The 17,945-nt window shown below is 41.1% G+C and overlaps 1 protein-coding gene across 2 annotated transcripts in view; it reads right to left on the minus strand.

The window, feature by feature from the left end:
- Positions 1 to 652: 652 nt before the first annotated feature.
- Positions 653 to 17,945, minus strand: part of sppl3 (signal peptide peptidase 3) — a 41,512-nt gene continuing 24,219 nt past the window's right edge. For both annotated transcript variants that reach the window (XM_084046563.1, XM_084046562.1), the window contains exons 4-11: positions 17,116 to 17,235; positions 16,466 to 16,544; positions 15,415 to 15,527; positions 13,899 to 14,005; positions 11,141 to 11,304; positions 9,187 to 9,365; positions 7,565 to 7,674; positions 653 to 4,421 (exon numbers count right to left, since the gene is read on the minus strand). In XM_084046563.1, the coding sequence (XP_083902689.1) occupies positions 4,350 to 4,421; positions 7,565 to 7,674; positions 9,187 to 9,365; positions 11,141 to 11,304; positions 13,899 to 14,005; positions 15,415 to 15,527; positions 16,466 to 16,544; positions 17,116 to 17,235 (944 nt within the window). In that variant the 3' untranslated portion in view covers positions 653 to 4,349. The remainder of the gene's footprint in view (positions 4,422 to 7,564; positions 7,675 to 9,186; positions 9,366 to 11,140; positions 11,305 to 13,898; positions 14,006 to 15,414; positions 15,528 to 16,465; positions 16,545 to 17,115; positions 17,236 to 17,945) is intronic.

A 17,945-nucleotide genomic window follows, 5' to 3' on the forward strand; every position in this document is an offset into this window, starting at 1 on the left:
GCCGTGAATTTTCAAATCCACTTTACATTATTTCACACCATTTTACACAACATACATTCATATATTTTTTACATTTTGGGAAAAAAATGCCAATTTAACATTGATGTGCCCACTATGTTTAGGTGGCCACTCGACCTGTATCCATGCAGAATAAAACATTAATAAGAGTTCTATAATAATACAGACCCTATATGCTACTAATATGCATGCTAATAAGCAACTACTTCATGGTGAATGTGTACAGTACTACTGGTTACTATGCACCAGCAATTGAGTCCATGTTTAAGAAGGCCAAAGGCAATTATGTCACACACTATGATATTCATAAGAATGTAAGTTCTGCAGAACTCATACTGTATTGTATGCTTCTCATTCTCTAAAGTTACAGCCTCAGGATACATAGTGAACATGATATATATAGTCTACTGTGCGTTAGTTGACTGTTCATAGTTATGTCTTGCAAAACAAAACAGTTCAACATTTGTGCAAGAAAAATAATATCTGTTTCAACATATATAATTTCTCATCCTAACTTTCCCACAGCTAGATAATTCTGTGTAAGAACATCGTTCTTTTAAGCAAATCAAATAGCAAAACAGATGACTGGCATAATTCTATGGACAACTATTGAATGAAAAGGACACACTGGTAGTACAGTTAGAGTCATGTTTATTTACAGCAGAATCCTGACTGGAGAGGGATAGAAGGGAGAGGGCAAGGGGCATAGGGAAGGAGTTAAAAGGAGACAAAGTGTTTTAGATTCAGCACTTCAGGATCCATATTTCACTACACATTTCTTAATTTATTTATTCACCTTTTTTTTTCTATACAGAATCCATTCAGCTGTAATGTCAACGCACCAACAGAGCTAGAACTCTCTGCCGGAGGGGAGAAGAGGTTTGAAAGAAAAGTATAAAATGGAAAACCTAAATCTACAGCACTAAGAAAACAAACAATACAAACAAGGGGATAAAAAGAAAGCGATCTTCCATTAAAAAAAATGAAAATAGCAGTTATTCATTTACTCTCTCTTTTTTTAAATTGTTATCACCATGATCGGCTTCAGTTATTTATATATATTTTCCATGTCCATCGAGAGGCAGGGGGAGATGGGTGGGATCGTGGTTCCATGATTTGTAGGCAAAGACGGAGAGACAGGCTGAGTGTCCAACCCTGACAGCGCTCAGGGAATATTCAGTCTTAGTGAAATCAGTCACGTCTGGCCTAGAGGGTCAAAGCTGACCAGTCTTTCTGACCCATTGCCTTTGTCCATTGTACGTTCCTCTGGTTATAGCCAAGCTAATAGGTCCAGTCCCTTGGGTTTAGGCCAGCAGAGTTTCAAACAAAGCTGCAGTTCCTCTGGTAATGCAATCTGAGAAATCACACACTGTACACTTGACATGCACGGCCAGATTAAGGAAGAAAAAAAGAAAAGAAAAACAAGGAGAGAAAAGGAGAGGGAAAGGACAAGAAGCCAGCAAATGGCATCTTCCATGTGTCTCTCCCCCTCTGACGTTCACCTGCTTCCTCCCACATGTCCTAGTATACTTAAGCTATTATTAACAAGCACCACAAAAACAGCAGGAGGAATGACAATTGCAAATTAAAGACTAAGACTGTTGGGTACCAAACGTTAAATTTAAAAATGTCTGTGGTTTAGCTTTAACTTCTAAGGGTCCGCCTATCAAAATCCATAACTGACTTCAGAGGGGCCTAACAGATCTTCTCCCCTCCCTAGGTCCAGACCTCATTTAAGTAATGCTATTTGATCAGGCACTCGCACACAAAACCTATTCACCACCCAGAGAATTCCAGTTAAAGCCTTGGCACACGCCTAGGTTTTTGTGGATTTTAATATGGCCCGGAAACTGTTACACTTATGGAGGAGAAGATACATCTCAAGTGGGACTCATCTTCCAGATATCTTCTGGATATGGTTTTAACATCAGCAGAGGACTACATATCCCACTGAATATATCCAGGCATTTAGTCCAGTATTACACAATAGTCAGGTTTTCATTAACATAACAAGAAATAGATTTAGAAAATTCAGATAAAATACCACATTTCCATTCATTTGATCTGGGAGAGGGGAAAAAGGAAAAGACTACTGTACTGATGTGGACCAAAAAGACACATCACTTCATATTATATGTAAAAAAAAAAAAGAAAAAAGAAAAAAAAGAATTGAATGCTGGCCAAAAGCACATAAATAAGCATGACAAGCCTTTTGTATTTCAGAAGAGAACTAGGTACATAATATTCGTGGGTAATTTGGCAATATGCCTTCAAGCACAGTTCACAGAAACTTGGGCTTCCATGACTAAACCAAAATAGCGTGCCCTAAAAACCAAATACACATTCATTTAATTATTTGAAAAACACTGTATTTCCATTTGTCAACTGGTTACAAGAAAATTGGCCCCCATTTAAAAATGTGTTCCTGTTGATTAACATGATTTGAGACACAATATCTTTGTATGCAACGGTTTTGTTAAACACACGTGGGTTAATGGAAACCTGACTATAATTACTGTTTTGTTACATTTTCTGGATTTCAAATTAAAATGAAGTAAAACAAACATTCATCTCCTCTCACTCTCACACTATAAAGCCTCATTTATGCTTTGTTGTACAACCTCGCCGCTTGCCAAAGTATAAATTGGGCTTAACACAAAGGAAGGAAACCAACCTTGTCCACCAGCCATAGTGCCTTTTATACTCCAAAATTCACCTGATACATTAACTAGAATACTATCCAAAATGAATTAGAAAATAAGCTCCTAATGGTTGCTTGAGTAGACATGTTCCAGCCACAGCCCAAATTTGCCAGCATTTGGCTGGTGGCTGGTGTCAAGTTTCCAACCCTGCATAAAACACTCCCATTCACAAATAGAAACTCACCATGATACCCCAAATACAAGTGTACACATATATACAAACAGAAGTGCCCCCTTCAACACTGTGGGGACACATTCACAATTTATAATGCATCCTTTCTGTATATGCCAAGAATAAAAATTTTCTAAATAAAATACATATCGTATCTGTGAGCAGGGTGGGGACAGCAGATGATTGCAGTATAATGGGGTGGGCAGGGAGTGTTAGAGAAAGGGACACCATGATGCACAGCCACTGTAGTAGAATGACAGGCAAGTTGAACCACATTAACCCTGACGTCCCTGTTGGGCAAATCTTCAACATTTAAAAAAATGTTTCTAATTCTTAAAAAGAAATACCAGATCTACCAGCTCACAACCTTTGCGATGCAATATTAGCTTGTAGATCGGCAATTTTTGCCATTTGTCGCACAACAAAGTATATAGGGCTTTAGGGGTACGATGAATTGCAAAAGTAGCCGATCTATAAGCTCACAATGTGTCACGATGCAACATGTTAGGAGCCTGTAGATCTGCTAGGGGAGGTTCGCCTATGATGACATGCCCAAGATAGACGCCAGTAAGATAGCAGGGGAGAGGGTGAAGGTGGAGAGATTTTTCCTTTACTGTGTTGCTGCTTCCAAACTCTGTCCAAACTCACTGTCCTGCAACACTCTACCTCTTCTCCACCATATGTCTGTTGAAATCATCCCATAATAATAATATTAATAATAATAACAAGAACAAGAACCATAATGATGACCACGACAATGCTAAAAAACAAGGAAACAAAAAGAAACAAAAACAAAAAAACGAAACAAAAAGCCCCGGTCATGTCTCACAACCATAAGTCCACAAAAAGGGGAGGCCTGGCCCTTAAGTCCATCAGAGTCAGTGAAATACAAAGATGCAACGGTGGACAAAGAAAATGAAAGGTCCAAAGTAAGAGAGGAGAGGCCTAAAAATGGAATGGGCAATGAGAAGGAAGTGAATAGGAGCCCAACTACGGGAGGGAGTTTGAAAGAATCGACAGAGAGGACAAAGTGAGGGAGGAGTAATGCCTGATTTCAAGCTCAAAACTCGTCGCGCTGCGACGCGTTGTGAGCTTGCAGATCGGATATTTTCGGCACGCGACACTGGCGCACAACTATGTATAAATTGGGCTTGAGAGAGAGAGAGAGAGAGAGAGAGAGAGAAAAAAACAGCGATGGCAGGATGTGTTGGAAAGCAGAGGAAATAGGCAGGCAGAAAGATGGGTGGGAAGCGCAGATAAAACGGGCCGATGAGTCGTGTTGGGCATTGTGGTCCACACACACTAGTGTCCTCTGGGTTTCAATGAGGGCTGACGGAAAGCAGGAACAAAATAATGAGGACAATGTGGCCTCTCTTCAGAGTGCACCCTCTCTCTTTCCCTCTACCGGGGCAGGGCTCTCCGGTCCTCCCCGTGCTGGTTGTGTACCCCAGGATGCATCATACGTCCAGGAAGCGCGGGCTGCTGGCCTTGGCATGGAAGGGCTCTGACCACATGCGCCGCAGGTCTCCCTGTATTCCACACATCATTGGTTAGACACAAGGCAATAACTCTGGTCCAGACTGAAACGTGTCTCTGTAGGGCAGGGTACGTTTCCCCCCCCCCTATATTGATCAATAGACCAGCAATTCGATTGCTTTGGAAACAGCAGGTAATATCGGTGCTGCTGTTGAGCTGGCGTTTAATTTGTTAATCCATCTCTCAAAAGGCTGAATATGAGCGGTGTTCTTAGACAAACTTAATATACTCTGCAAACATGACATTCTTTTCACACCCACTATCTCCTTGCTACATTTTCTTGCCTTCATTGGACCAAAGCTGACACAATTCAACTCAATTCCATGCACTGGGCAAAGGATTACGGGCTGCCCAAGACAGGCTTAAACACGCTTAACACTTAATAGTGATGAACTATATTGTGGATGATTACTCCATTAAGCCTGTTCTTTATTTCCATCGCATAGTTTTCCTGCCTTTGGCTTATGGACTAGGATGAGAGCCTATCAACTGACATAATATTTCTGGTTAGTAGGCTATTGTGGGCATTGTGTGTTTTAAAATGTTCTCAAACAGACATAAAACATTTTGCAATATAGACCAACGTTTATCAAAACGTGTTGTTTACATTCTGCATTTCTAATGCAGTCATTATCTGTATTAACACCCCATGGACAGGGGCGTATCGTTAGCTGACTGGTTAAAGCCTCAAAACAATATGCATCTGTGTTGCATGTCATCCCCTCTCCACCTTTGATTTCCTCTCTCTCTAACACAGTCTGTATCTAAATAGAGCAAACGTATCATCTTACCAAAAACGTAATAAACTTGGATGGAAACATACTGTGTTATAACTCCTAGATCAGTGGTTCTCTCAACCCACTTGAAAATCTCAGAAGCGTGCATTTTCAGAGCATGTTTATTTTAATGGTCAATCGATTGTGTTCCGGCTTGAATCAGTGGAACTAGCATAGTATACTACTAATACTTTTATATATATTTTTTGGTATCACAATGAAAAAAACTCATTTTTTCAAGGTTTTAAAGAAGAAAATACCATTACTTTATTTCTTTTTATATTATCATTACAATCGTAAGTGTTTTGGCAATTATTTGTGGGCCCAGTTGCAATACACTCACGGCGGGCACTGAATCCCTGTCGTGGATCAGTGGTTCCCAACCTTTTGTCTCATGTACCCTTTTGAGCTGTTTTGCCATGCCGATAGTACCCCCTCACCCATGCGTTTTGACAATTCGCCCACATTTGTTCTATTACTATCCAACAATATTAATAGACTCATCGATCTGACAGGTCACTGGCCCTCATTTATCAACGCAGCGTATAAACCGGCGTATATTTTTCCATATATTCGGCCGTACACCAACGTCGAAGTCACATTTATCAACGCATCCTACACAGCTGATCCGAGCGTATACTTGGTCCCAGCGTTGATAAATGTCACGGCTGAAACCGAGCGTCATTTAAATAACACGCCCTTAAATATTCTCAAAAAGCCCCGATTTTACGACATGAAGACGAACCAAAGACATGAAAAGCCAATAAGAAATAGTTTCCCCCGATCGCTTCGCTTCGCCTCGCCACACACGCACACGCACACGCCCCTCTCTCTCTCTCTCACATACACACACTCCATACCGTAGCGGTACAATCTAATTGTCACGTAGGCTTGTAGCCTACATGAATGACATATTATGATACCAATCACATCCCATGAATGGAATACGTTTGTATATTCATTTATTTAACCCATACCGAGCAGTGCGCGTTCGAGTTACACTAAAATAAAGCCGTCATGTAGGCTATTCCCATTTCCCAGTGAGACTCGGACCGTCGGACGGGCGAGTCCCGTCCCGCTCCGCATTAATGAGAGATAGCCTGGAGAGAACGTTAATGAATGAAGGCTGGTGGTGTGTGTTGGACCATGGGTTAAATGTCTGATCTCCCGGTGGCCATGAAAATATAACAGCAGCGCCGCTAAACTCCCGAGAGTGCCCTCGCGAAGCACTGTATATTTTGAAAATAGCAGATCTACAAGCTCACAAAGCGTTGCGATGCGACGCTGGCTTGTGAGCTTGTATATCTGCTATTTTCAATGCAGCCAGATCTACAATCTTATCTGAATGACTGTTAAAGCAGTTTGTTTAAATTACTTTATAAAATGTTATATTTTCACCGGGATTATTTATTAGTGTAGATATACAGATTTATGAGTGGATTATGTGTCCAGATGCCTCTCAGACAGTCAAACAATGCTGCTCCGCAGGTCTAGGATGGAATAAACGGGTGCAGCCAACGTCAACCACTGGTCTCGACCAGACGTGAGATTTCAGTGTACCGTAGGATGAAGCCCACGTTAGGATATATTGATAAATGCCGAAAGGTGCGGTGATCTCGCCGTACGCTCATTATTTGGGCTGCACCGCGTTGATAAATGAGGGCCACTGTGTTGTTTGACAAAGGAACTGTCTTTGGTGCATCCAAACCTATAGAATGAGAGTGACAACAACTGGACGTTTTGAGCCATTTATCCATGTTTGTTGCACTTATTGTTTTGGGTGCAGATTTGACCATGGCTGTATTGGTTTTGCAAGCACGATCGTGACCTCTTCCCATTGTGTAATAGGTGAAACCTGCTGGTGCGCCCAAAACTAGTTATACATAACATTTTAGCAATGGGCTTATGACAGTGGTTTTCAACCGGTGGTCCGGGGACCACCAGTGGTCCTTGAGGGAGTAACAGGGGGTCCCCAGCGAAATTAGCTAACATAAGCGTCACAATCATTTTAACCGCTTAGCTTTGGCTATTCAAAAATAGCAGATATACAAGCTCATAGCGCGGCACCGAGCACCTATGAGCTTGTAGATCTGCTATTTTTGAAAAACCTTGAAAAAGTGTGCATATCTTTGAATATTTATATTGTTTTAAAGCAAAAATGAACTGATATCTTTGCTTTTGGTGGTCCCTGGCACAAAACATTTTCAAGTGGTGGTCCGCAGCCAAATCTATAACAATTTAGGGGTCCTTGGCGTGAAAAATTGAGAATTACATTTGAATAAATCCCCAATCATTCCACGTGCCCTCTGCAAGCTGCTCAAGTAACCCCTGGTTGGGAATGACTAGAATGATCACATTACCTTCAGGTAGGCCATGGTGAGAAGAGGCAACAGGGTGAAGGGCACCAGGTAGAGCAGGGCGGGCTGAGCGGCACGGTGGATCCTCGAGGCCACGGTGGCAGTCAGCAGACCTGAACGCAGAGATACACACAGTCAAGGACATGTTCACCACTTAACCCTAGCGTCCATATTCTGAACATTTGCCCAAAATAGCAGATCTAGAAGCTCACAACGCATCGTTTGGGAACCACTGCTGTAGAGGGCAGCCCTCTGCCAGGGCCTAACAATCTCTCCACTTGGTGGTGCTAGAGGAATGATCATGGATGGGGTCGCCACAATTACTAGGCGTCTTCCTCTTGGGAACATTTATGTGTACCACAAATGTAATGGCAATACTTCTTTTTCGAGACACATTGGTAACAGACCAATAAGAATAGGGAAACAGATAGATATAATTTATTATTACATAGCCTCCTTGGTGGCGATAACCAAAGCAAATGATGTCCTCATCCTTGACGCTTCTGTTTGATCCCTCCCCGAAATAGTTAAAACGGCTTATCCAAACAGTTGGAAATATATGCAGAGTTGTGGGTAGGATATGATGAAAAACAATGGGAAACCCAAACGACTTGTCTCATTCCCAATAATGTGCCTTTTACAATATTCAAATCATCTTCACGAAAGTTACACAATTAAATATTTTTTTAATCAGAATCTATTTATTGGCCAGATAGTCACATTCAAGGGATTCCATCATGCTAATAATATGTCACATTAGCCTTGGAATATCTGTGTCAAACTCACTGCATTGGATGACATCAAACTCTCACGCAGAGAGTACCATGATACGTCCATTAAATTTAGACTAACGCCTCTCATTACAATACCAAACTTGCAGTGGTAGCAATATGTCAGGATGGACCTCTACAGGCCAACTGTTGTTGGCATGCTGAAGTAATAATACCACACAAAATAGTTTATGTTGTAAAGACATGGACATAATGCCATACCAATGCCATGCCAGGGAGTCTGACACTGGAATGTATTTTTCCCATTTCATCCAGGGACACTGCAACTCTGACTTTGGAATGTTTTTGGCCCATTCATAAAAGCCATCACTCTTAACCACTTTCAAACTAGCGTCCCTATTTTGGGTATGTCAATATAGGTTCCAGAACTTGTAGATTGGCTATTTTCGCTATCCATCGGACGATGAAGTATGCAGGCTCAAGTGGTTAAAACTCATAATGACGAACCGCAAAACAACTTCATGCTTCCTGGGCAACATCATTATTTTATGGAGAAAGCAGTTGCACCCACATCCGCGGTAGAACTTTGGCACAGCACATTGCTTGGATTCACTGCGAGTTAATGTGCTCCAAGTCTGAACTTTGACCCAAGTTGCAGCTGACCATTCAACACAACGGCAATGAAATGACATTATGCCAACTTAGCACGAGAGGGGAAACTGGTCCAGCGCATTTCACAAACTTCATAACACAACCTCAACTAAATACAACTTACAATTCCATGATTTATATGACGAAAACATATTCAGAGTATATTTTAAGTATTTTAAGCAGTATCACAATGAAGCCCTGCTTATGTTGTTTCTGCTTATTTTACAAAAAACGAATACTTACCCACAAAGTAACCAATGAGGGTGCAGTGGAAGTAGGAGACACGCTGCATGCGACCTGGTGTTGGTAGTTCTCCATTTGCCTGCTTTTTATAGTTGTCATAACGCAGCACAAAGCATAAGAGCAGCCCGGGCATCACAATGTCTCCTATACCCAGCATGGAGAAGTGACTGCCTGTAGAGCTGGAGAAAGACAGAAAAAACAAAACAAAAACATGTTAAAACCAGTGAAAGGTAAGCTGTAAAAGATGCAGACTTACCAACAACTATTTTCCAAAACTTGGTACCCAGTATATATTGTTCATATTCATGGGCTAAAATTCAATATTGAAAATTACGTATTACTGGTTCACTTTATCTAAACTTAATTAACCTGAAATATATAAATTATATTATAAATTAACATATTTTCAAACAACAATAAGCTTGTGAAGCGTTGTGAGCTTGTTGAAGACCATAAAATATAAACTAAATAATACATTCTATTCTGCAGCTAGAGCCAGGTTAGAGACATAATAAGGCCATTGGCCAGCAAAGCATTGTAGCAATATTTTCAACTCTTGGCGACCTAATAAAAAAGCCAGATGTGAACGCGCAACGTAGACGCTCAGGGCCTCACCATGCTGCTTGCGTTTCCATCATAAGTATAAATACGAAGCACTCCCATTGAAAACAATTCAAAACATAAGCTGCACTTTGGAACAATCACCTTGGTGGATCCAGCACCTTACTCTAGTAAGCACACTGCTGAATGTCTTTGCAAAATTCTCCCATTATTCAGAAGCTGTAAATTCTCTTTATTGCCGTTAGGAGTTTTTTAAACTCCCGTTATAAACGTTTTCTTGTTTGTTATATATTTTTAGTCTGCGGCACATGTCAAACAGCACATTCACATTTCACAGCACATGTCAAACAGCACATTCACATTTCACAGCACATACATACACATACATGAGTGACAAATAAAACCTCATAATCTTGATCATGTATTGCAACTTACTGCTCATCCTCTACAATGTTATGTGACAGAATATGATTTTATTATGGAGGGCTTATTATTTTTCTGAGGAGCATGATGTTCAGTACAGTGTCCTGTTTTGTTTTATGTGCTAAGAGGTTTGTTTGCCACCGTTTGTTACCACTCATCATTTTTACAAAGGACTATGCACTGGTTTACAAAAAGAAGGGTGGTAAGTGAATGGATCACTACAAATTAGCATGAGGCTCAGTGAGCAGATGTAGAAGGTGGGTGCTGTGAAAGTGTGTGGGAAAGCTGAGATTTGAGAATTCATATTAATTCATTCATAGCTAGCACTGGACAATATATGCCAAGTGCTTTGTTATCATTGACATGTTTTAATGAGCAATATGGAGAATACAGTATTGACATATCTGAAATATTATCTTCAGTCACAGTAAGGTCTTAAAAGCACTTGTAGTCTCCCTCCTCATCTGTTTTGCATTTGCATGTTTTTGTGTGACTCAAAAAAAAGTCATGCTGCAGTGCTTAATTATGGTGTACTAGACCATACCCGTGGGGGGATATGCGCACATGATCTGGCAACCCGGGAGCGAGCGAACACAAAAAGTAATAAACAGCTGAGATTTCGTGTAATCGGAAAAACGGGCTTCGCTGTTAGGTGCACGTGGTAAGGGTCAATGGCTGTGTGCAAATTCAGATCAATTGCTCCAGCCACCGAGGAGAACCGGGCAGAACAATGTTGGCCTCACCACGACACCATGCACCCATGCACTACAGAGGTTTGTCAAATTATAAGAGGATGGTGCTGTAATGTATAGCATTATACTACATGTGACGGCAGTTCTCTAGTCTAGCACAACAAACATCATTAAGTCACCATTACTTGCGACAGTCAGTAGGCAAAGTAGGTGGAAAAAAAGCAGCACTAAGCAGCAGGTCACCTTCCTTCACACCATCACGGTTTCATAAGCTTTACCTTGGAAAAACCAGCTTGCCAGGAAGGGAGAGGCGGGGAACGTCACGGCCCATCCCTGGCCCCAAGTGTAGCTTCCTGGATAGGACATCTATGGGGTTTTCAGCTGGCTGGGTGGCCACCTTTACCATCACATTACTGTTGAAGATATAGGCTGAGAAGAATACCTGGAAGGGGATGAATAGAGGCAATTAAACCTACTGCCTAAGTCAGTTTTCCGTTGCCTTTCCTGGCACAAACAGCAGTTCAAGCTAGATAAATGTGAAACAATGCAATTTATCGACAAATGCAATTATATTATGCCGAGCGGTCAGATTTAAAATAACATTTTAATGTCCTAGCATCATGTAATTGTCACCTAGAAACCCCCTAGTAACACACAATCAAGCCCCAAGCACACCTTAGGAAATGTCTAGTAAGACCAAGCAACCACCTAGCAACCCTGACAGGGAGCTTTGCCAGCACAGACCAGTGGGTTAGGATTGGCACCTGACCTCAAGACACCAAAAACAAGCAGCCAGTACTCTGTACTCTTGGAAAAAATATTATTATGATTTTTCCTAATGTTGGAGACCCCTCTTCCTGGCTTTGTAAAGAACATTCGAGTAACATGCCAACATTCTTTTTTCTTTTAAAGACATACGGCAATTAAAAATTGTTGTGCTGCAATTGTCTATTAACGCCACATGATGGCGCCAACACAAACACAAACAAATGTGCAGTCAGGAGGATGGACCACACTCCAGCTTTGCTCCCATTTCTTGTGTACATCAGTGGTCAACAGTCTCTATGCACGAATGAAAGCAATATGGTGACCAGGACTCGTCTGAGGACGACGTAGAGAGAGGAAGCAAGCATATTTTAGGTATGCTTTGCCACCACTGAGCACAAACCAACAGAAACCATGGGAATTATGTCACTGCTGTGCGCATCATTGTTTACAATTTATGCCACAGACAGAAACAGTGTTGATGAACAACATCATTACACTTGCCATGCTTAACGGCAATACAGCAATATGCTTTCACAAGGAAACTAATCGAATCTGTGAAATTTATTAATATTCTTTTTCTTTTTCTGAGGGTAGCCAAATATTTTTTACCACCTTTTCCTCCCCAATTTAGTCGTTATGCAAATTGTTTCCTCCCCCCCATACATTTCTGTGTTGTCACTCATAGACATAAAAAGGTGGATGCCTCCTCCGTCTCTAGGACGTATGTATCTGCGGGCAAGCTCATAAGAGGCAGCCGCGCAGCAACTAGTTAGTTAGTTGGAACTTGCCAAACTCCACACTCAGATTTGTGAAAGAAATCGGCTTTTACTGAAGTCTAAACAGAGCCCCAGATACATGGTCAGTTCGTGTGCAGCTTGGGGCTGTACAAACAGAAGTTTGTGTGCAGCTTGGGATGAGATTGGTTGAGAACGAAAATGTGTATGTGTTTGTGCTCAGGGAGCACTTTGAGGATACTTATTTGGTATCAACAGCCATCATTGTCATTAGTTGTGTCTTTATTTTACAAATTGAGGCTTCACCACATCGTCAAACTATAAATTACAGAGTGGCAACACGACAAAAGTTGAGCAAAATAGTTATCTTCCAGGGAGTTATTATTTTACTTTATTTATTTGTTTGTTTATTTATTTACTTCGCCTGCTAAACATTATATTATACTGCTCTGCGACTTTGATGTTATAATTGCTTTCAACTGTCTTGGAGTGTTATGTATTATGGTTTCAGTGCCATTAAAATATAGAACACAGACTGTCTTGACCAATTTCATTTGTATTTGCCGTTTTTGTCAAAACAAAACTCATGATGGTAAATTTCAGTCTTTCAAAGTTGATAGCAATAGAGGTTTTTTGGTCCAAGAATTCTAAAATAAATATGTATTTAATTGCCGATTTTACTTATTTTATTGTGGTATTTATTAATGTTTGGACTAAGGATAATTCCTTTTAACAGGTCGTTCATGAAAGTCCTTGCGGTCTTGTTTCCAATGAGAACCTGTGAGCAATTAGGGGTTAAGAGTCTTGCTCAGGGACAAATTTCATTTCATCGACACATATGCTGATATGGCCTGGAATCGAACCTGGGGCAACCAGGGTCTCTGGCTCCCTAGGCGGGCTCACTAACCATTCAGCTATGGCCGCCCCATAAAGACTAAAACTGTCCATAGATAGCTGAATAGCATGTTGAGGATGTTGGATATAGACAGAAAAGGCAATTCTGCAATGTGGCCTGCATATTTCATGTATGTTATTATCTATTTCAGTGACTTGAGAGAGACATAAATGTTTTGTGACTATCACTGCTACTTGGATTAGATACAAATATTTTGGTTTGAAAATAAATAATTAGATAACCATAACGACATGTCTGGCATTTGTTACAAACTTAACCGATTTGAAAAATTGGTTGGAAACTCTGGAGAGTCTGCTTCAATGGATATACATGCATTAGAAGGCTCGGCTTCCTTCCCCAATATGGCGACAGCGGAGACAGGTCGCGCCAATGACCTGCAGTGGCCAATGAGGTATCTACGTTTCTATATCCATGTTGTCAAAACTTGTCAGTGCTGTTGTATCCTACTGAGTGAGGAGCCCCCCGTTCGTGTAGACGCTCGACAAAGCCAGATTCAAACCCACAACCTCTGCGGTGGCAATATTCTTGATACATTGTTTAACTGAGGTGTGTCCCTATTTGGTTTTGCATGACTTGTGGCAGTGCCTAGTGGTTTTGTGTAACAGCTGCATATCTTACCCAGAACACGTCGTAGATGAGGAGACCTGACAGCAGTAGGCAAGACACCTTCAGACTTGGAAGCCGCACAAAGGCTATCATGGCTACACACAGGCCCATAGCTAGAGCTGAGGAGAGAACCACATATCATTAAAATGTGATCACAATCAAATCAAGGCAAGGCAGGGAAGCCAACCCGATCTCACACCACTTAGTATACATTGCACGGAGGTGTCATTCCGTGCATAGACAACTGGAAAACCCGAAAATCCGTGCATAGCCGCCTCGCATCTCCCCCATTGTGACTAAACCATTTTGGAGGCGCGCAGTCTCAAGGGAACAGGAGCCACGTAAGGGACCACCGAGTGAGCTAAAGCGAACGAGTTGCCGTCCTGAACGTTGCGACGTTCCCTTGAGCCTACTCAGCGCCGTTTGAGTTATGTACCGATAGGCACAGAATCGTAAATTTGGTTACGCCCACCGTGGGACTCGCCGTACATATGCACGGATTTTCTAGGCGACTATGCACGCAATGAGGTGCACTGGGTCCGTGCAATGTACACTACATTCTGTGAGATCAGGCTGGGGAAGCACATGATCGTGATTTATTTTAGTGAGACGATTTTAAGGCTCCATGATATAGAGCCTTAAAAATCATCTCACTAAAACACTCATTGACCATATTATGGTCAATGAGTGTTTCCCTCTACTGCTACAAAACAGACTTTGTTTACTCTTCATTCCAACATTTTAGGGCATATACGATGAGATATAGAAAACTGCTCACAATCTGAACAAAATAAATGTCCACACATTTAGGGCAGACTTTTTTTTCTTATCTTGGGTGTAATTTAGTTTCTTCAGAATTCATTTCAGGTTTCCCCCACCTACAGCATAAGAGTTTCCTACGAGTGCCGTACGATTCCATTAAAATAAATTGTTCAGTAAAAACAGATTCAGGTGACCTCTTCATATTTTATTTTTTTTGCTTTTAAAAATGTTCTTTGCACATCCCAAGTCAAGTACTGTCAGCTAAATAGAAGTCCATTCCTAAGCTTTATGTCCGGTGTCACCTTCCTCTACCGATGAAGAGAGGCAATTGCAATGATGTCTGAACTACAATAAAGATGGTGTCGCACCTAGTGTCTGGTGCAATCCGGTGCGCTGTCTGCTTAAAATAACTTGATTGACACAGTCTGCCAGAAGCTGTCCTACCTGACACCAGGGTCTACATTTCTCAATGGAAGAACAGTGAGACCACCTCCAACACGGCAGATGTACTAGTTATATTGTATTAACATACTCTATCATTCCGATTGGTTAAAATAACGATAATCATTCAAATAAGTGGCAAATGAAGCTTTAGAGACAAAATGTAAAACGCAAAATCACCATTCTCTCCTGGTAGATAGGATGGATAAATGCAGAGGACAAATTCTACAGTGTTTGGAAAGTTATTCTTGTGCTGTGTGTGAAGATGCCTGGACAACAAATCTGCATGCATGTTGGCCTCAAGCCTCATGACAGAGTGACCTACCGTCCATGAGTAGCCAGTGGCCAGTCAACACCCAGATAAGCACCAACAGAACTGATAGGGAGAAGGATAGGAGCTCCGCCAGAGTGAAGCGACCACAACAGCCAAAGGAGATCCTGCAGGGAGGACAGACAATCAGCGGAGATCACAGTCAAATCCTCCGTGTTCATTTTAGGGATGGGTCTGATCAACCGATTAATAATTCTCCAGGGTCAAATTTGAATTTGAGGGTCGCGGGACTGCACTTAAATAACAGTTAATCAACAGGTTAATTTATCTTAAGAAAAGTTAGTTTAATTTAACTCCAAAGAGTGTACAAATGGAACCACGGGTCCATTGGGTTCCATTTGTACACTGATCGGGTTTAAATTAATGATGATTTACAAGTGTGAGGACTGAGCAGAGAAAAAATAATAATACACAAAACATTGAATGTACATTTGGGATGTGCCTGAATGATAAATAGTTGGGCCTTGTAGGGAATTTGCATCATTACATTTACTAGGACTAGTCACATTTTCTATTAAGGCTATAAAAGAACAAGGCCATATCGGAAATGTTCCAACACCTAGATTATCCAACTTGTAGGATTGTAAATAGGCAAATGTGGGAGATCCTTCCTGCCTTTTAATTCAACATAATACAAAGAGGTCTATGTTCCCAGATAGGATCTACTAGTAATTTGAGGAGTTTAAACTGAGGGGATGAAAACATATATTTACTATGAGAACATTAGCACTTTGAACTAGTCTCTATTAAATGTGGACTACAACATACAGCTATGCATAAAACAACAATAAAAATAAAAAAAACATACAGCTATGCATAAAAAAAACAGCAAAACATGATGTGGATCTGAGGTGATGAATGTGCAACTTCTGAGGGGAAGCTCGTTTGCATATGCTGTGGAATCATTATTGGGATTTGGCTATTTCTGTTGGAAATGTGATGAGCAACTTAGGCATTCACAAATCAATAGAGGGAGGAAGAGGAAGCAGGGTGAGGAAGAGATAGCGTTGAGGAAAAACAAGGAAGAAGACATGGTTTCCCTTACTTGTTCGCGGGGGCGCAGGGCCTGGTCAGATACTGGCACATTGGCAACAAGAGGAATGCAAATGCAATCGTGGCAAGAACTGGAAACAACAAACAGGAAAGAATGATGAAACCCAGATCCAATGACCGCTACACCATTTGGTTGAGTTTTATTGTTTTAGCCTAAAGGGACAGTGAATTTATATCTATAATGTATATCTGTAATACAGTATACATCATTTTGGGCATGTTATTATTATAGCCGTAAATTTCCAAACTTGTGAAAAACTCAATTTTTCCAAGATTTCCAAAATCGTTCAAAAAAAGCCGATCAACAAGCACAACGTGATGTCACAATGAGTTTGCAGATCCTTTATTTTTGAATAGGGATCAAGCAGTTAATAACTGCTTATGTTCCAAGGGATATCAAATTGCTTCACTGCAATTGTACAGTTTTTGAATAATCATGTCTTAAATCCTTTACACACTGGAGCCCTGACGAATAAACAATATGAAAATGCAACAGAAGCTCAGAAAATAATCAACCTGGTCCCGGATAAAAAGGTTACATCACTTTATTGCGGTGTAATATTTCCGTTATGTGTGAATGTACGCATGACACAAACAACACAAGCAACAAATAAATGCCCCTGGTGTTAGAAGGGCAGTTACCTGCAGTGCAGATGGTGAAGACCACCTGTACAGAGTCAAAGAAGAAGAACATAACTAGCAGAGACACAGAAGCTCCTATGGGCAGGAACAATGCCTGTGTGGAGTCTATGGTCTGAATACCTGCAAATAAAAAACACAAAAAACATAAGAAACCTTAAAAAAATAAACACACACACACACACACACACACACACACACACACACACACTCACTCACACACAGAACTGCAAAAAAAGAATACATAAGAGGGGTTTTTAGGTCTTAAAATGGGTGTTTGAAGGTGCTGCTGCAGTAACATCAGAGTCGGGCTTGAACCTTGAGGCACGTCTTTCTTGTTTTCAATGTTTTATAGTTGTTAGCAATGTTTTAATGGTGTCTACATGGTCCGTATTATGCCTAAGGCATCACATTCTCACCCCATTATGTCAAATATGACCTCCCAACGTGTCAAATACTGCCACTTCACACCTACCTATTCAATTTCTTATTTATTAGGTAAACAGTCTCAGACAAACGTCTCTAAGAGAATTCGGTTCAATCTGGTGTCATCTTGGTAATGCCTGTCAGGCAGTAAGTTCTGTCTTAACAAGACATGGCTCACAGGTCTTTAAGGATAAGTCCTTTTAACAGGTCGTTCATGAAAGTCCTTGCGGTCTTGTTTCCAATGAGAACCTGTGAGCAATTAGGGGTTAATTGCTCAGGGACAAATTTCATTTCATCGACACATATGCTGGCCTGGCCTGGAATCGAACCTGGGGCAACCAGGGCCTCTGGCTCCCTAGGCGGGCTCACTAACCACTCAGCTATGGCCGCCCCTGGGGAGTTGTTTA

Source organism: Gymnoscopelus microlampas (assembly GCF_963454915.1).
Source record: "Gymnoscopelus microlampas genome assembly, chromosome: 21".
Classification (NCBI taxonomy): domain Eukaryota; kingdom Metazoa; phylum Chordata; class Actinopteri; order Myctophiformes; family Myctophidae; genus Gymnoscopelus; species Gymnoscopelus microlampas.